This window comes from Scyliorhinus torazame, chromosome 23 (genome assembly GCF_047496885.1).
Source record: "Scyliorhinus torazame isolate Kashiwa2021f chromosome 23, sScyTor2.1, whole genome shotgun sequence".
Classification (NCBI taxonomy): Eukaryota; Metazoa; Chordata; class Chondrichthyes; order Carcharhiniformes; family Scyliorhinidae; genus Scyliorhinus; species Scyliorhinus torazame.
In genome coordinates, this window is record NC_092729.1 from 80,901,921 (window position 1) to 80,919,933 (window position 18,013).

General features: G+C 64.9%; 1 protein-coding gene across 1 annotated transcript in view; it reads right to left on the reverse strand.

The window, feature by feature from the left end:
- LOC140399629 (immunoglobulin superfamily member 1-like) overlaps positions 1-18,013 on the reverse strand; it is a 646,087-nt gene that overhangs the window by 25,017 nt on the left and 603,057 nt on the right. Inside the window, exon 9 of the mRNA XM_072489165.1 lies at positions 3,066-3,369. Coding sequence (XP_072345266.1) covers positions 3,066-3,369 — 304 coding nt within the window. The remainder of the gene's footprint in view (positions 1-3,065; positions 3,370-18,013) is intronic.

Genomic DNA, 18,013 nt, shown 5'->3' on the forward strand with positions numbered 1-18,013 from the left:
ACGGGGTTAGATAGAGAGTAAAGCTCCCTCTACACTGTCCCCAGCAAACACTCGCAGGACAAGTACAGCGCGGGGTTAGATACAGAGTAAATCTCCCTCTACACTGTCCCCATCAAACACTCCCAGGACAGGTACATCACGGGGTTAGATACAGAGTAAAGATCCCTCTACACTGTCCCCATCAAACACTCCCAGGACTGGTACAACACGGGGTTAGATACAGAGTAAAGCTCCCTCTACACTATCCCCATCAAACACTCCCAGGACAGGTACAGCACAGGGTTAGATACAGAGTAAAGCTCCCTCTACACTGTCCCCATCAAACACTCCCAGGACAGGTACATCACGGGGTTAGATACAGAGTAAAGATCCCTCTACACTGTCCCCATCAAACACTCCCAGGACTGGTACAACACGGGGTTAGATACAGAGTAAAGCTCCCTCTACACTATCCCCATCAAACACTCCCAGGACAGGTACAGCACAGGGTTAGATACAGAGTAAAGCTCCCTCTACACTGTCCCCATCAAACACTCCCAGGACAGGTACAGAACGCGGTTAGATACAGAGTAAATCTCCCTCTACACTGTCCCCATCAAACACTCCCAGGACAGGTACAGCACGGGGTTAGGTACAGAGTAACGCTCCCTCTACACTGTCCCCATCAAACACTCCCAGGACAGGTACAGCACGGGGTTAGATACAGAGTAAAGCTCCCTCTCCACTGTCCCCATCAGACACTCCCAGGACAGGTACAGCACGGGGTTAGATACAGAGTAAAGCTCCCTCTACACTGTCCCCATCAAACACTCCCAGGGCAGGAACAGCACGGGGTTAGATACAGAGTAAAGCTCCCTCTACACTGTCCCCATTAAACACTCCCAGGACAGGTACAGCACGGGGTTAGATACAGAGTAAAGCTCCCTCTACACTGTCCCCAGCAAACACTCCCAGGACAGGTACGGCACGGGGTTAGATACAGAGTAAAGCTCCCTCTACACCATCCCCATCAAACACTCCCAGGACAGGTACAGCACGGGGTTAGATACAGAGTAAAGCTCCCTCTACACTGTCCCCATCAAACACTCCCAGGGCAGGTACAGCACGGGGTTAGATACAGAGTAAAGCTCCCTCTACACTGTCCCCATCAAACACTCCCAGGACAGGTACAGCACGGGGTTAGATACAGAGTAAAGCTCCCTCTACACCATCGCCATCAAACACTCCCAGAACAGGTACAGCGCGTGGTTCGATAAAGAGTAAAGCTCCCTCTGCACTGACCCCAACAAACACTCCCAGGACAGGTACAGCACGGGGTTAGATACAGAGTAAAGCTCCCTCTACACTGTCCCCATCAAACACTCCCAGGACAGGTACAGCACGGGGTTAGATATAGAGTAAAGCTCCCTCTACACTGTCCCATCAAACACTCCCAGGACAGGTACAGAACGGGGTTAGATACAGAGTAAAACTCCCTCGACACTGTCCCCATCAAACACTCCCAGGACAGGTACAGCACGGGGTTAGATACAGAGTAAAGCTCCCTCTACACTGTCCCCATCAAACACTCCCAGGACAGGTACAGAACGGGGTTAGATACAGAGTAAAACTCCCTCGACACTGTCCCCATCAAACACTCCCAGGACAGGTACAGCGCGGGGTTAGATACAGAGTAAAGCTCCCTCTACACTGTCCCCATCAAACACTCCCAGAACAGGTACAGCACGGGGTTAGATACAGAGTAAAGCTCCCTCTACACTGTCCCCAGCAAACACTCCCAGAACAGGTACAGCACGGGGTTAGATACAGAGTAAAGCTCCCTCTACACTGTCCCCATCAAACACTCCCAGGACAGGTACAGCACGGGGTTAGATACAGAGTAAAGCTCCCTCTACACTGTCCCCAGCAAACACTCCCAGGACAGGTACAGCACGGGGTTAGATACAGAGTAAAGCTCCCTCTACACTGTCCCCAGCAAACACTCCCAGAACAGGTACAGCACGGGGTTAAATACAGAGTAAAGCTCCCTCTACACTGTCCCCAGCAAACACTCCCAGAACAGGTACAGCACGGGGTTAGATACAGAGTAAAGCTCCCTCTACACTGTCCCCAGCAAACACTCCCAGGACAGGGACAGCATGGGGTTAGATACAGAGTAAAGCTCCCTCTACACTGTCCCCATCAAACACTCCCAGGACAGGTACAGCACGGGTTAGATACAGAGTAAAGCTCCCTCGACACTGTCCCCATCAAACACGCCCAGGACAGGTACAGCACGGGTTAGATACAGAGTAAAGCTCCCTCGACACTGTCCCCATCAAACACTCCCGGGACAGGTACAGCACGGGGTTAGATACAGAGTAAGGCTCCCTCTACACTGTCCCCATCAAACACTCCCAGAACAGGTCCAGCACGGGGTTAGATACAGAGTAAAGCTCCCTCTACACTGTCCCTATCAAACACTCCCAGAACAGGTCCAGCACGGGGTTAGATACAGAGTAAAGCTCCCTCTACACTGTCCCCATCAAACACGCCCAGGACAGGTACAGCACGGGTTAGATACAGAGTAAAGCTCCCTCGACACTGTCCCCATCAAACACTCCCGGGACAGGTACAGCACGGGGTTAGATACAGAGTAAGGCTCCCTCTACACTGTCCCCATCAAACACTCCCAGAACAGGTCCAGCACGGGGTTAGATACAGAGTAAAGCTCCCTCTACACTGTCCCTATCAAACACTCCCAGAACAGGTCCAGCACGGGGTTAGATACAGAGTAAAGCTCCCTCTACACTGTCCCTATCAAACACTCCCAGAACAGGTCCAGCACGGGGTTAGATACAGAGTAAAGCTCCCTCTACACTGTCCCCATCAAACACTCCCAGGACAGGTACAGCACGGGGTTAGATACAGAGTAAAGCTCCCTCTACACTGTCCCCATCAAACACTCCCAGGACAGGTACAGCACGGGGTTAGATACAGAGTAAAGCTCCCTCTACACTGTCCCCATCAAACACTCCCAGGACAGGTCCAGCACGGGGTTAGATACAGAGGTTTTGGGGACTCACGCCGTGTCGATCAGGACGGGGTCGCTCCGTTGAGAGAAGCTCTCGTCGCCGCCCCGCTGCCTGCGGTAGGCACACCGATAGAAATCCCTTGCGTTGCGCGTGACGTTGCGGAGATCGAAGGTCACTGTCGGGCTCCCGCGTTGGGCCTTGGCGGTCAGCAGCGGAGGGCGGTCCGGGGCCCGGTACAGGTAGAACCTGCGGCCTGTTTCACCCGCAGGAGCCTGGCAGGTCAGGCTGAACCCTTCTCCGGGCAGCGAGAGCCCGTCCTCTCCCCCGAGCTCCAGGCTGGGTTTGGGCAGGTCACCTGGGAAAGGCAAGGCTCGAGAATCATTGACAGGTCAGTGCGGAGGGGGAGGGGCCAGTGCGGAGGGGGAGGGCTCAGTGCGGAGGAGGAGGGGTCAGTGCGGAGGGGGAGGGGTCAGTGCGGAGGGGGAGGGCTCAGTGCGGAGGGGGAGGGCTCAGTGCGGAGGGGGTGGGGTCAGTGCGGAGGGGGAGGGGTCAGTGCGGAGGGGGAGGGGCCAGTGCGGAGGGGGAGGGGTCAGTGCGGAGGGGGAGGGGCCAGTGCGGAGGGGGAGGGGCCAGTGCGGAGGGGGAGGGGCCAGTGCGGAGGGGGAGGGGCCAGTGCGGAGGGGGAGGGGTCAGTGCGGAGGGGGAGGGGCCAGTGCGGAGGGGGAGGGGTCTGTGCGGAGGGGGAGGGGTCAGTGCGGAGGGGGAGGGGTCAGTGCGGAGGGGGAGGGGTCAGTGCGGAGGGGGAGGGGTCTGTGCGGAGGGGGAGGGGTCAGTGCGGAGGGGGAGGGGTCAGTGCGGAGGGGGAGGAGTCAGTGTGGAGGGGGAGGGGTCAGTGTGGAGGGGGAGGGGTCAGTGCGGAGGGGGAGGGGTCAGTGCGGAGGGGGAGGGGTCAGTGCGGAGGGGGAGGGTCAGTGCGGAGGGGGAGGGGTCAGTGCAGAGGGGGAGGGGTCAGTGCAGAGGGGGAGGTGTCAGTGCGGAGGGGGAGGGGTCAGTGCAGAGGGGGAGGGGTCAGTGCGGAGGGGGAGGGGTCAGTGCAGAGGGGGAGGGGTCAGTGCGGAGGGGGAGGGACCAGTGCGGAGGGAGAGGGGCCTGTGCGGAGGGGGAGGGGTCAGTGCGGAGGGAGAGGGGTCAGTGCGGAGGGGGAGGGGTCAGTGCGGAGGGGGAGGGGTCAGTGCGGAGAGAGAGACACAGAGAGCGAGAGAGAGAGACAGAGAGAGAGAGACAGACAGAGAGAGAGAGACAGACAGAGAGAGAAAGAGGGAGGGAAAGGGCGAGAGAAAGCAGGAGACAGAGAGAGAAAGGGAGAGAGAGGGACCGAGAGAGAGAGAGAAAGAAAGAGAGAAAGAGACAGACAGAGAGACAGAGAGCGAGAGAGAGAGAGAGACAGAGAGAGAGAGAGAGACAGAGAGATTGAGAGAGAGAGACTTAGAGAAAGAGACAGAGAAAGAGAGAGAGAGAAAGAGAGGGAGAAAGAGAGAGAGACAGAGATAGAGAGAGAGAGACAGAGAGAGAAAGAGGGAGAGAAAGAGGGAGACTGAGAGAGAGACAGAGGGAGAGAGAGAGTGAATGTGGTAAACCACTGTAGTGTATAATGTGTGTATTGTGGTAATCTCTGCTGGCTCCGCCTCCCCTCGGGCTCGGTATAAAGGTGGCTGGCTCCGCCCCCCCTCGGGCTGGGTATAAAGGTGGCTGGCTCCGCCCCCCCTCGGGCTCGGTGTAAAGGTGGCTGGCTCCGCCTCCCCTCGGGCCCGGTATAAAGGTGGCTGGCTCCGCCTCCCCTCGGGCTCGGTATAAAGGTAGCTGGCTCCGCCTCCCCTCGGGCTGGGTATAAAGGTGGCTGGCTCCGCCCCCCCTCGGGCTCGGTATAAAGGTGGCTGGCTCCGCCTCCCCTCGGGCTCGGTATAAAGGAGGCTGGCTCCGCCCCCCCTCCGGCTCGGTATAAAGGTGGCAGGCTCCGCCTCCCCTCGGGCTCGGTATAAAGGTGGCTGGCTCCGCCTCCCCTCGGGCTCGGTATAAAGGAGGCTGACTCCGCCTCCCCTCGGGCTCGGTATAAAGGAGGCTGGCTCCGCCTCCCCTCGGGCACGGTATTAAAGGTGGCTGGCTCCGCCTCCCCTCGGGCTCGGTATAAAGGTGGCAGGCTCCGCCTCCCCTCGGGCTCGGTATAAAGGTGGCTGGCTCCGCCTCCCCTCGGGCTGGGTATAAAGGTAGCTGGCTCCGCCTCCCCTCGGGCTCGGTATAAAGGTGGCTGGCTCCGCCTCCCCTCGGGCTCGGTATAAAGGTGGCTGGCTCCGCCTCCCCTCGGGCTCGGTATAAAGGTGGCTGGCTCCGCCTCCCCTCGGGCTCGGTATAAAGGTGGCTGGCTCCCCCTCCCCTCGGGCTCGGTATAAAGGTGGCTGGCTCCGCCCCCCCTCGGGCTCGGTATAAAGGTAGCTGGCTCCGCCTCCCCTCGGGCTCGGTATAAAGGAGGCTGGCTCCGCCCCCCCTCCGGCTCGGTATAAAGGTAGCTGGCTCCGCCTCCCCTCGGGCTGGGTATAAAGGTGGCTGGCTCCGCCTCCCCTCGGGCTCGGTATAAAGGTAGCTGGCTCCGCCTCCCCTCGGGCTCGGTATAAAGGTGGCTGGCTCCGCCTCCCCTCGGGCTCGGTATAAAGGTGGCTGGCTCCGCCTCCCCTCGGGCTCGGTATAAAGGTGGCTGGCTCCGCCTCCCCTCGGGCTCGGTGTAGAGGAGGCTGGCTCCGCCCCCCTCGGGCTCGGTATAAAGATGGCTGGCTCCGCCCCCCCTCGGGCTCGGTATAAAGGAGGCTGGCTCCGCCTCCCCTCGGGCTCGGTATAATGGAGGCTGGCTCCGCCTCCCCTCTGGCTCGGTATAAAGGTGGCTGGCTCCGCCTCCCCTCGGGCTCGGTATAATGGAGGCTGGCTCCGCCTCCCCTCTGGCTCGGTATAAAGGTGGCTGGCTCCGCCTCCCCTCGGGCTCGGTATAAAGGTGGCTGGCTCCGCCTCCCCTTGGGCTCGGTATAATGGAGGCTGGCTCCGCCTCCCCTCGGGCTCGGTATAAAGGTGGCTGGCTCCCCCTCCCCTCGGGCTCGGTATAAAGGTGGCTGGCCCCGCCTCCCCTCGGGCCCGGTATAAAGGTGGCTGGCTCCGCCTCCCCTCGGGCTCGGTATAAACGTGGCTGGCTCCGCCCCCCCTCGGGCTCGGTATAAAGGTGGCTGGCTCCGCCTCCCCTCGGGCTCGGTATAAAGGTGGCTGGCTCCGCCTCCCCTCGGGCTCTGTATAATGGAGGCTGGCTCCGCCTCCCCTCGGGCTCGGTATAAAGGTGGCTGGCTCCGCCTCCCCTCGGGCTCGGTATAAAGGTGGCTGGCTCCGCCTCCCCTCGGGCTCGGTATAAAGGTGGCTGGCTCCGCCCCCCCTCGGGCTCGGTATAAAGGTGGCTGGCTCCGCCCCCCCTCGGGCTCGGTATAAAGGTAGCTGGCTCCGCCTCCCCTCGGGCTCGGTATAAAGGTGGCTGGCTCCGCCTCCCCTCGGGCTCGGTATAAAGGTGGCTGGCTCCGCCTCCCCTCGGGCTCGGTATAAAGGTGGCTGGCTCCGCCTCCCCTCGGGCTGGGTATAAAGGTGGCTGGCTCCGCCTCCCCTCGGGCTCGGTATAAAGGTGGCTGGCTCCGCCCCCCCTCGGGCTCGGTATAAAGGTAGCTGGCTCCGCCTCCCCTCGGGCTCGGTATAAAGGTGGCTGGCTCCGCCTCCCCTCGGGCTCGGTATAAAGGAGGCTGGCTCCGCCCCCCCTCGGGCTCGGTATAAAGGTGGCTGGCTCCGCCTCCCCTCGGGCTCGGTGTAAAGGTGGCTGGCTCCGCCTCCCCTCGGGCTCGGTGTAAAGGTGGCTGGCTCCGCCTCCCCTCGGGCTCGGTGTAAAGGTGGCTGGCTCCGCCTCCCCTCGGGCTCGGTATAAAGGTGGCTGGCTCCGCCTCCCCCGGGCTCGGTGTAAAGGTGGCTGGCTCCGCCTCCCCTCGGGCTCGGTATAAAGGTGGCTGGCTCCGCCTCCCCTCGGGCTCGGTATAAAGGTGGCTGGCTCCGCCTCCCCTCGGGCTCGGTATAAAGGTGGCTGGCTCCGCCTCCCCTCGGGCTCGGTATAAAGGTGGCTGGCTCCGCCTCCCCTCGGGCTCGGTATAAAGGAGGCTGGCTCCGCCCCCCCTCGGGCTCGGTATAAAGGTGGCTGGCTCCGCCTCCCCTCGGGCTCGGTATAAAGGTGGCTGGCTCCGCCTCCCCTCGGTCTCGGTATAAAGGTGGCTGGCTCCGCCTCCCCTCGGGCTCGGTATAAAGGAGGCTGGCTCCGCCTACCCTCGGGCTCGGTATAAAGGTGGCTGGCTCCGCCTCCCCTCGGGCTCGGTATAAAGGTGGCTGGCTCCGCCTCCCCTCGGGCTCGGTATAAAGGTGGCTGGCTCCGCCTCCCCTCGGGCTCGGTATAAAGGTGGCTGGCTCCGCCTACCCTCGGGCTCGGTATAAAGGAGGCTGGCTCCGCCTCCCCTCGGGCTCGGTATAAAGGAGGCTGGCTCCGCCTCCCCTCGGGCTCGGTATAAAGGAGGCTGGCTCCGCCTCCCCTCGGGCTCGGTATAAAGGTGGCTGGCTCCGCCTCCCCTCGGGCTCGGTATAAAGGAGGCTGGCTCCCCCTCCCCATCGGGCTCGGTATAAAGGAGGCTGGCTCCGCCTCCCCTCGGGCTCGGTATAAAGGAGGCTGGCTCCGCCTCCCCTCGGGCTCGGTATAAAGGAGGCTGGCTCCGCCTCCCCTCGGGCTCGGTATAAAGGAGGCTGGCTCCGCCTCCCCTCGGGCTCGGTTTAAAGGAGGCTGGCTCCGCCTCCCCTCGGGCTCGGTATAAAGGAGGCTGGCTCCGCCTCTCCTCGGGCTCGGTATAAAGGTGGCTGGCTCCGCCTCCCCTCGGGCTCGGTATAAAGGTGGCTGGCTCCGCCTCCCCTCGGGCTCGGTATAAAGGTGGCTGGCTCCGCCTCCCCTCGGGCCCGGTATAAAGGAGGCTGGCTCCGCCTCCCCTCGGGCTGGGTATAAAGGAGGCTGGCTCCGCCTCCCCTCGGGCTCGGTATAAAGGTGGCTGGCTCCGCCTCCCCTCGGGCTCGGTATAAAGGTGGCTGGCTCCCCCTCCCCTCGGGCTCGGTGTAAAGGAGGCTGGCTCCGCCTCCCCTCGGGCTCGGTGTAAAGGTGGCTGGCTCCGCCCCCCCTCGGGCTCGGTATAAAGGTGGCTGGCTCCGCCTCCCCTCGGGCTCGGTATAAAGGTGGCTGGCTCCGCCCCCCCTCGGGCTCGGTGTAAAGGTGGCTGGCTCCCCCTCCCCTCGGGCTCGGTATAAAGGTGGCTGGCTCCGCCTCCCCTCGGGCTTGGTATAAAGGTGGCTGGCTCCCCCTCCCCTCGGGCTCGGTGTAAAGGAGGCTGGCTCCGCCTCCCCTCGGGCTCGGTATAAAGGTGGCTGGCTCCGCCTCCCCTCGGGCTCGGTGTAAAGGTGGCTGGCTCCGCCTCCCCTCGGGCTGGGTATAAAGGTGGCTGGCTCCGCCTCCCCTCGGGCTCGGTATAAAGGTGGCTGGCTCCGCCTCCCCTCGGGCTCGGTATAAAGGTGGCTGGCTCCGCCTCCCCTCGGGCTCGGTATAAAGGTGGCTGGCTCCCCCTCCCCTCGGGCTCGGTATAAAGGTGGCTGGCTCCGCCCCCCCTCGGGCTCGGTATAAAGGTAGCTGGCTCCGCCTCCCCTCGGGCTCGGTATAAAGGAGGCTGGCTCCGCCCCCCCTCCGGCTCGGTATAAAGGTAGCTGGCTCCGCCTCCCCTCGGGCTGGGTATAAAGGTGGCTGGCTCCGCCTCCCCTCGGGCTCGGTATAAAGGTAGCTGGCTCCGCCTCCCCTCGGGCTCGGTATAAAGGTGGCTGGCTCCGCCTCCCCTCGGGCTCGGTATAAAGGTGGCTGGCTCCGCCTCCCCTCGGGCTCGGTATAAAGGTGGCTGGCTCCGCCTCCCCTCGGGCTCGGTGTAGAGGAGGCTGGCTCCGCCCCCCTCGGGCTCGGTATAAAGATGGCTGGCTCCGCCCCCCCTCGGGCTCGGTATAAAGGAGGCTGGCTCCGCCTCCCCTCGGGCTCGGTATAATGGAGGCTGGCTCCGCCTCCCCTCTGGCTCGGTATAAAGGTGGCTGGCTCCGCCTCCCCTCGGGCTCGGTATAATGGAGGCTGGCTCCGCCTCCCCTCTGGCTCGGTATAAAGGTGGCTGGCTCCGCCTCCCCTCGGGCTCGGTATAAAGGTGGCTGGCTCCGCCTCCCCTTGGGCTCGGTATAATGGAGGCTGGCTCCGCCTCCCCTCGGGCTCGGTATAAAGGTGGCTGGCTCCCCCTCCCCTCGGGCTCGGTATAAAGGTGGCTGGCCCCGCCTCCCCTCGGGCCCGGTATAAAGGTGGCTGGCTCCGCCTCCCCTCGGGCTCGGTATAAACGTGGCTGGCTCCGCCCCCCCTCGGGCTCGGTATAAAGGTGGCTGGCTCCGCCTCCCCTCGGGCTCGGTATAAAGGTGGCTGGCTCCGCCTCCCCTCGGGCTCTGTATAATGGAGGCTGGCTCCGCCTCCCCTCGGGCTCGGTATAAAGGTGGCTGGCTCCGCCTCCCCTCGGGCTCGGTATAAAGGTGGCTGGCTCCGCCTCCCCTCGGGCTCGGTATAAAGGTGGCTGGCTCCGCCCCCCCTCGGGCTCGGTATAAAGGTGGCTGGCTCCGCCCCCCCTCGGGCTCGGTATAAAGGTAGCTGGCTCCGCCTCCCCTCGGGCTCGGTATAAAGGTGGCTGGCTCCGCCTCCCCTCGGGCTCGGTATAAAGGTGGCTGGCTCCGCCTCCCCTCGGGCTCGGTATAAAGGTGGCTGGCTCCGCCTCCCCTCGGGCTGGGTATAAAGGTGGCTGGCTCCGCCTCCCCTCGGGCTCGGTATAAAGGTGGCTGGCTCCGCCCCCCCTCGGGCTCGGTATAAAGGTAGCTGGCTCCGCCTCCCCTCGGGCTCGGTATAAAGGTGGCTGGCTCCGCCTCCCCTCGGGCTCGGTATAAAGGAGGCTGGCTCCGCCCCCCCTCGGGCTCGGTATAAAGGTGGCTGGCTCCGCCTCCCCTCGGGCTCGGTGTAAAGGTGGCTGGCTCCGCCTCCCCTCGGGCTCGGTGTAAAGGTGGCTGGCTCCGCCTCCCCTCGGGCTCGGTGTAAAGGTGGCTGGCTCCGCCTCCCCTCGGGCTCGGTATAAAGGTGGCTGGCTCCGCCTCCCCCGGGCTCGGTGTAAAGGTGGCTGGCTCCGCCTCCCCTCGGGCTCGGTATAAAGGTGGCTGGCTCCGCCTCCCCTCGGGCTCGGTATAAAGGTGGCTGGCTCCGCCTCCCCTCGGGCTCGGTATAAAGGTGGCTGGCTCCGCCTCCCCTCGGGCTCGGTATAAAGGTGGCTGGCTCCGCCTCCCCTCGGGCTCGGTATAAAGGAGGCTGGCTCCGCCCCCCCTCGGGCTCGGTATAAAGGTGGCTGGCTCCGCCTCCCCTCGGGCTCGGTATAAAGGTGGCTGGCTCCGCCTCCCCTCGGTCTCGGTATAAAGGTGGCTGGCTCCGCCTCCCCTCGGGCTCGGTATAAAGGAGGCTGGCTCCGCCTACCCTCGGGCTCGGTATAAAGGTGGCTGGCTCCGCCTCCCCTCGGGCTCGGTATAAAGGTGGCTGGCTCCGCCTCCCCTCGGGCTCGGTATAAAGGTGGCTGGCTCCGCCTCCCCTCGGGCTCGGTATAAAGGTGGCTGGCTCCGCCTACCCTCGGGCTCGGTATAAAGGAGGCTGGCTCCGCCTCCCCTCGGGCTCGGTATAAAGGAGGCTGGCTCCGCCTCCCCTCGGGCTCGGTATAAAGGAGGCTGGCTCCGCCTCCCCTCGGGCTCGGTATAAAGGTGGCTGGCTCCGCCTCCCCTCGGGCTCGGTATAAAGGAGGCTGGCTCCCCCTCCCCATCGGGCTCGGTATAAAGGAGGCTGGCTCCGCCTCCCCTCGGGCTCGGTATAAAGGAGGCTGGCTCCGCCTCCCCTCGGGCTCGGTATAAAGGAGGCTGGCTCCGCCTCCCCTCGGGCTCGGTATAAAGGAGGCTGGCTCCGCCTCCCCTCGGGCTCGGTTTAAAGGAGGCTGGCTCCGCCTCCCCTCGGGCTCGGTATAAAGGAGGCTGGCTCCGCCTCTCCTCGGGCTCGGTATAAAGGTGGCTGGCTCCGCCTCCCCTCGGGCTCGGTATAAAGGTGGCTGGCTCCGCCTCCCCTCGGGCTCGGTATAAAGGTGGCTGGCTCCGCCTCCCCTCGGGCCCGGTATAAAGGAGGCTGGCTCCGCCTCCCCTCGGGCTGGGTATAAAGGAGGCTGGCTCCGCCTCCCCTCGGGCTCGGTATAAAGGTGGCTGGCTCCGCCTCCCCTCGGGCTCGGTATAAAGGTGGCTGGCTCCCCCTCCCCTCGGGCTCGGTGTAAAGGAGGCTGGCTCCGCCTCCCCTCGGGCTCGGTGTAAAGGTGGCTGGCTCCGCCCCCCCTCGGGCTCGGTATAAAGGTGGCTGGCTCCGCCTCCCCTCGGGCTCGGTATAAAGGTGGCTGGCTCCGCCCCCCCTCGGGCTCGGTGTAAAGGTGGCTGGCTCCCCCTCCCCTCGGGCTCGGTATAAAGGTGGCTGGCTCCGCCTCCCCTCGGGCTTGGTATAAAGGTGGCTGGCTCCCCCTCCCCTCGGGCTCGGTGTAAAGGAGGCTGGCTCCGCCTCCCCTCGGGCTCGGTATAAAGGTGGCTGGCTCCGCCTCCCCTCGGGCTCGGTGTAAAGGTGGCTGGCTCCGCCTCCCCTCGGGCTGGGTATAAAGGTGGCTGGCTCCGCCTCCCCTCGGGCTCGGTATAAAGGTAGCTGGCTCCGCCTCCCCTCGGGCTCGGAATAAAGGAGGCTGGCTCCGCCTCCCCTCGGGCTCGGTATAAAGGTGGCTGGCTCCGCCTCCCCTCGGGCTCGGTATAAAGGTGGCTGGCTCCGCCTCCCCTCGGGCTCGGTATAAAGGTGGCTGGCTCCGCCTCCCCTCGGGCTCGGTATAAAGGTGGCTGGCTCCGCCTCCCCTCGGGCTCGGTATAAAGGAGGCTGGCTCCGCCTCCCCTCGGGCTGGGTATAAAGGTGGCTGGCTCCGCCCCCCCCTCGGGCTCGGTGTAAAGGTGGCTGGCTCCGCCTCCCCTCGGGCTGGGTATAAAGGAGGCTGGCTCCCCCTCCCCATCGGGCTCGGTGTAAAGGTGGCTGGCTCCGCCTCCCCTCGGGCTGGGTATAAAGGTGGCTGGCTCCGCCTCCCCTCGGGCTCGGTATAAAGGAGGCTGGCTCCGCCCCCCCTCGGGCTCGGTGTAAAGGTGGCTGGCTCCGCCTCCCCTCGGGCTCGGTATAAAGGAGGCTGGCTCCGCCTCCCCTCGGGCTCGGTATAAAGGTGGCTGGCTCCGCCTCCCCTCGGGCTGGGTATAAAGGTGGCTGGCTCCGCCTCCCCTCGGGCTCGGTATAAAGGTGGCTGGCTCCGCCTCCCCTCGGGCTCGGTATAAAGGAGGCTGGCTCCGCCTCCCCTCGGGCTCGGTATAAAGGAGGCTGGCTCCGCCTCCCCTCGGGCTCGGTATAAAGGAGGCTGGCTCCGCCTCCCCTCGGGCTCGGTATAAAGGAGGCTGGCTCCGCCCCCCCTCCGGCTCGGTATAAAGGTGGCTGGCTCCGCCTCCCCTCGGGCTCGGTATAAAGGTGGCTGGCTCCGCCTCCCCTCGGGCTCGGTATAAAGGAGGCTGGCTCCGCCTCCCCTCGGGCTCGGTATAAAGGTGGCTGGCTCCGCCTCCCCTCGGGCTCAGTATAAAGGTGGCTGGTCTCCGCCTCCCCTCGAGCTCGGTATAAAGGTGGCTGACTCCGCCTCCCCTCGGGCTCGGTATAAAGGTGGCTGGCTCCGCCTCCCCTCGGGCTCGGTATAAAGGTGTGTGGCTCCGCCTCCCCTCGGGCTCGGTATAAAGGAGGCTGGCTCCGCCTCCCCTCGAGCTCGGTGTAAAGGTGGCTGGCTCCGCCTCCCCTCGGGCTCCGTATAAAGGAGGCTGACTCCGCCTCCCCTCGTGCTCGGTGTAAACGGGGCTGGCCCCGCCTCCCCTCGGGCTCGCTATAAAGGTGGCTGGCTCCGCCTCCCCTCGGGCTCGGTATAAAGGTGGCTGGCTCCGCCTCCCCTCGGGCTCGGTATAAAGGAGGCTGGCTCAGCCTCCCCTCGGGCTCGGTATAAAGGTTGCTGGCTCCGCCTCCCCTCGGGCTCGATATAAAGGTGGCTGGCTCCGCCTCCCCTCGGGCTCGGTATAAATGAGGCTGGCTCCGCCTCCCCTCGGACTCGGTATAAAGGTGGCTGGCTCCGCCTCCCCTCGGGCCCGGTATAAAGGTGGCTGGCTCCGCCTCCCCTCGGGCTCGGTGTAAACGGGGCTGGCCCCGCCTCCCCTCGGGCTCGGTATAAATGAGGCTGGCTCCGCCTCCCCTCGGACTCGGTATAAAGGTGGCTGGCTCCGCCTCCCCTCGGGCCCGGTATAAAGGTGGCTGTCTCCGCCTCCCCTCGGGCTCGGTATAAAGGTGGCTGGCTCCGCCTCCCCTCGGGCTCGGTCTAAAGGTGGCTGGCTCCGCCTCCCCTCGGGCTCGGTATAAAGGAGGCTGGCTCCGCCTCCCCTCGGGCTCGGTATAAAGGAGGCTGTCTCCGCCTCCCCTCGGGCTCGGTATAAAGGAGGCTGGCTCCCCCTCCCCTCGGGCTCGGTATAAAGGTGGCTGGCTCCGCCTCCCCTCGGGCTCGGTATAAAGGAGGCTGGCTCCGCCTCCCCTCGGGCTCGGTATAAAGGTGGCTGGCTCCGCCTCCCCTCGGGCTCGGTATAAAGGTGGCTGGCTCCGCCTCCCCTCGGGCTCGGTATAAAGGTGGCTGGCTCCGCCTCCCCTCGGGCTCGGTATAAAGGAGGCTGGCTCCGCCTCTCCTCGGGCTGGGTATAAAGGTGGCTGGCTCCGCCTCCCCTCGGGCTCGGTATAAAGGAGGCTGGCTCCGCCTCTCCTCGGGCTCGGTATAAAGGTGGCTGGCTCCGCCTCCCCTCGGGCTCGGTATAAAGGAGGCTGGCTCCGCCTCCCCTCGGGCTCGGTATAAAGGTGGCTGGCTCCGCCTCCCCTCGGGCTCGGTATAAAGGAGGCTGGCTCCGCCTCCCCTCGGGCCCGGTATAAAGGTGACTGGCTCCGCCTCCCCTCGGGCTCGGTATAAAGGAGGCTGGCTCCGCCTCCCCTCGGGCTCGGTATAAAGGTGGCTGGCTCCGCCTCCCCTCGGGCTCGGTATAAAGGTGACTGGCTCCGCCTCCCCTCGGGCTCGGTATAAAGGAGGCTGGCTCCGCCTCCCCGGGCTCGGTATAAAGGTGGCTGGCTCCGCCTCCCCTCGGGCCCGGTATAAAGGTGGCTGGCTCCGCCCCCCCCTCGGGCTGGGTATAAAGGAGGCTGGCTCCGCCTCCCCTCGGGCTCGGTATAAAGGTGGCTGGCTCCGCCCCCCCTCGGGCCCGGTATAAAGGTGGCTGGCTCCGCCTCCCCTCGGGCTCGGTATAAAGGTGGCTGGCTCCGCCTCCCCTCGGGCTCGGTATAAAGGTGGCTGGCTCCGCCTCCCCTCGGGCCCGGTATAAAGGTGGCTGGCTCCGCCCCCCCTCGGGCTCGGTATAAAGGAGGCTGGCTCCGCCTCTCCTCGGGCTGGGTATCAAGGTGGCTGGCTCCGCCTCCCCTCGGGCTCGGTATAAATGTGGCTGGCTCCGCCTCCCCTCGGGCCCGGTATAAAGGTGGCTGGCTCCGCCCCCCCTCGGGCTCGGTATAAAGGAGGCTGGCTCCGCCTCCCCCCGGGCTCGGTATAAAGGAGGCTGGCTCCGCCTCCCCTCGGGCTCGGTATAAAGGAGGCTGGCTCCGCCTCCGCTCGGGCTCGGTATAAAGGAGGCTGGCTCCGCCTCCCCTCGGGCTCGGTATAAAGGAGGCTGGCTCCGCCTCCCCTCGGGCTCGGTATAAAGGAGGCTGGCTCCGCCTCCCCTCGGGCTCGGTTTAAAGGAGGCTGGCTCCGCCTCCCCTCGGGCTCGGTATAAAGGTGGCTGGCTCCGCCTCCCCTCGGGCTCGGTGTAAAGGAGGCTGGCTCCGCCTCCCCTCGTGTCGGTATAAAGGTGGCAGGCTCCGCCTCCCCTCGGGCTCGGTATAAAGGTGGCTGGCTCCGCCTCCCCTCGGGCTGGGTATAAAGGTGGCAGGCTCCGCCTCCCCTCGGGCTCGGTATAAAGGTGGCTGGCTCCGGCTCCCCTCGGGCTCGGTATAAAGGAGGCTGGCTCCGCCTCCCCTCGGCCTCGGTATAAAGGAGGCTGGCTCCGCCTCCCCTCGGGCTCGGTATAAAGGTGGCTGGCTCCGCCTCCCCTCGGGCTCGGTATAAAGGTGTCTGGCTCCGCCTCCCCTCGGGCTCGGTATAAAGGAGGCTGGCTCCGCCTCCCCTCGGGCTCGGTATAAAGGTGGCTGGCTCCGCCTCCCCTCGGGCTCGGTATAAAGGTGGCTGGCTCCGCCTCCCCTCGGGCTCGGTGTAAAGGAGGCTGGCTCCGCCTCCCCTCGGGCTCGGTATAAAGGTGGCTGGCTCCGCCTCCCCTCGGGCTCGGTATAAAGGAGGCTGGCTCCGCCTCCCCTCGGGCTCGGTATAAAGGTGGCTGGCTCAGCCTCCCCTCGGGCTCGGTATAAAGGTGGCTGGCTCCGCCTCCCCTCGGGCTCGGTATAAAGGAGGCTGGCTCCGCCTCCCCTCGGGCTCGGTATAAAGGTGGCTGGCTCCGCATCCCCTCGGGCTCGGTATAAAGGTGACTGGCTCCGCCTCCCCTCGGGCTCGGTATAAAGGTGGCTGGCTCCGCCTCCCCTCGGGCTCGGTATAAAGGAGGCTGGCTCCGCCTCCCCTCGGGCTCTGTATAAAGGTGGCTGGCTCCGCCTCCCCTCGGGCCCGGTATAAAGGTGGCTGGCTCCGCCTCCCCTCGGGCTCGGTATAAAGGTGGCTGGCTCCGCCTCCCCTCGGGCTCGGTATAAAGGTGGCTGGCTCCGCCTCCCCTCGGGCTCCGTATAAAGGAGGCTGGCTCCGCCTCTCCTCGCGCTGGGTATAAAGGTGGCTGGCTCCGCCTCTCCTCGGGCTCGGTATAAAGGTGGCTGGCTCCGCCTCCCCTCGGGCTCGGTATAAAGGTGGCTGGCTCCGCCTCCCCTCGGGCTCAGTGTAAAGGTGACTGGCTCCGCCGCCCCTCGGGCTCGGTATAAAGGAGGCTGGCTCCGCCCCCCCTCGGGCTCGGTATAAAGGTGGCTGGCTCCGCCTCCCCTCGTGCTGGGTATAAAGGTGGCTGGCTCCGCCTCCCCTCGGGCTCAGTGTAAAGGTGGCTGGCTCCGCCTCCCCTCGGGCTCAGTGTAAAGGTGACTGGCTCCGCCTCCCCTCGGGCTCGGTATAAAGGAGGCTGGCCCCGCCTCCCCTCGGGCTCGGTATAAAGGTGGCTGGCTCCGCCTCCCCTCGGGCTCGGTATAAAGGTGGCTGGCTCCGCCCCCCCTCGGGCTCGGTATAAAGGTGGCAGGCTCCGCCTCCCCTCGGGCTTGGTATAATGGAGGCTGGCTCCGCCTCCCCTCGGGCTCGGTATAAAGGTGGCTGGCTCCGCCTCCCCTCGGGCTCGGTATAAAGGTGGCTGGCTCCGCCTCCCCTCGGGCACGGTATTAAAGGTGGCTGGCTCCGCCTCCCCTCGGGCTCGGTATAAAGGTGGCTGGCTCCGCCTCCCCTCGGGCTCGGTATAAAGGTGGCTGGCTCCGCCTCCCCTCGGGCTCGGTATAAAGGTGGCTGGCTCCGCCTCCCCTCGGGCACGGTATTAAAGGTGGCTGGCTCCGCCTCCCCTCGGGCTCGGTATAAAGGTGGCTGGCTCCGCCTCCCCTCGGGCTGGGTATAAAGGTGGCTGGCTCCGCCTCCCCTCGGGCTCGGTATAAAGGTGGCTGGCTCCGCCTCCCCTCGGGCTCGGTATAAAGGTGGCTGGCTCCGCCTCCCCTCGGGCACGGTATTAAAGGTGGCTGGCTCCGCCTCCCCTCGGGCTCGGTATAAAGGTGGCTGGCTCCGCCTCCCCTCGGGCTCGGTATAAAGGTGGCTGGCTCCGCCTCCCCTCGGGCTCGGTATAAAGGTGGCTGGCTCCGCCTCCCCTCGGGCTCGGTATAAAGGTGGCTGGCTCCGCCTCCCCTCGGGCCCGGTATAAAGGTGGCTGGCTCCGCCTCCCCTCGGTCTCGGTATAAAGGAGGCTGGCTCCGCCTCTCCTCGGGCTCGGTATAAAGGTGGCTGGCTCCGCCTCTCCTCGGGCTCGGTATAAAGGTGGCTGACTCCGCCTCCCCTCGGGCTCGGTATAAAGGTGGCTGGCTCCGCCTCCCCTCGGGCTCGGTATAAAGGTGGCAGGCTCCGCCTCCCCTCGGGCTCGGTGTAAAGGAGGCTGGCTCCGCCTCCCCTCGGGCTCGGTATAAAGGTGGCTGGCTCCGCCTCCCCTCGGGCTCGGTATAAAGGTGGCTGGCTCCGCCTCCCCTCGGGCTCGGTACAAAGGTGGCTGGCTCCGCCTCCCCTCGGGCTCGGTATAAAGGTGGCTGGCTCCGCCTCCCCTCGGGCTCGGTATAAAGGTGGCTGGCTCCGCCTCTCCTCGGGCTCGGTATAAAGGTGGCTGGCTCCGCCTCCCCTCGGGCTCGGTATAAAGGAGGCTGGCTCCGCCTCCCCTCGGGCCCGGTATAAAGGTGGCTGGCTCCGCCTCCCCTCGGGCTCGGTATAAAGGAGGCTGGCTCCGCCTCCCCTCGGGCTCGGTATAAAGGTGGCTGGCTCCGCCTCCCCTCGGGCTCGGTATAAAGGAGGCTGGCTCCGCCTCCCCTCGGGCTTGGTATAAAGGAGTCTGTCTCCGCCTCCCCTCGGGCTCGGTATAAAGGTGGC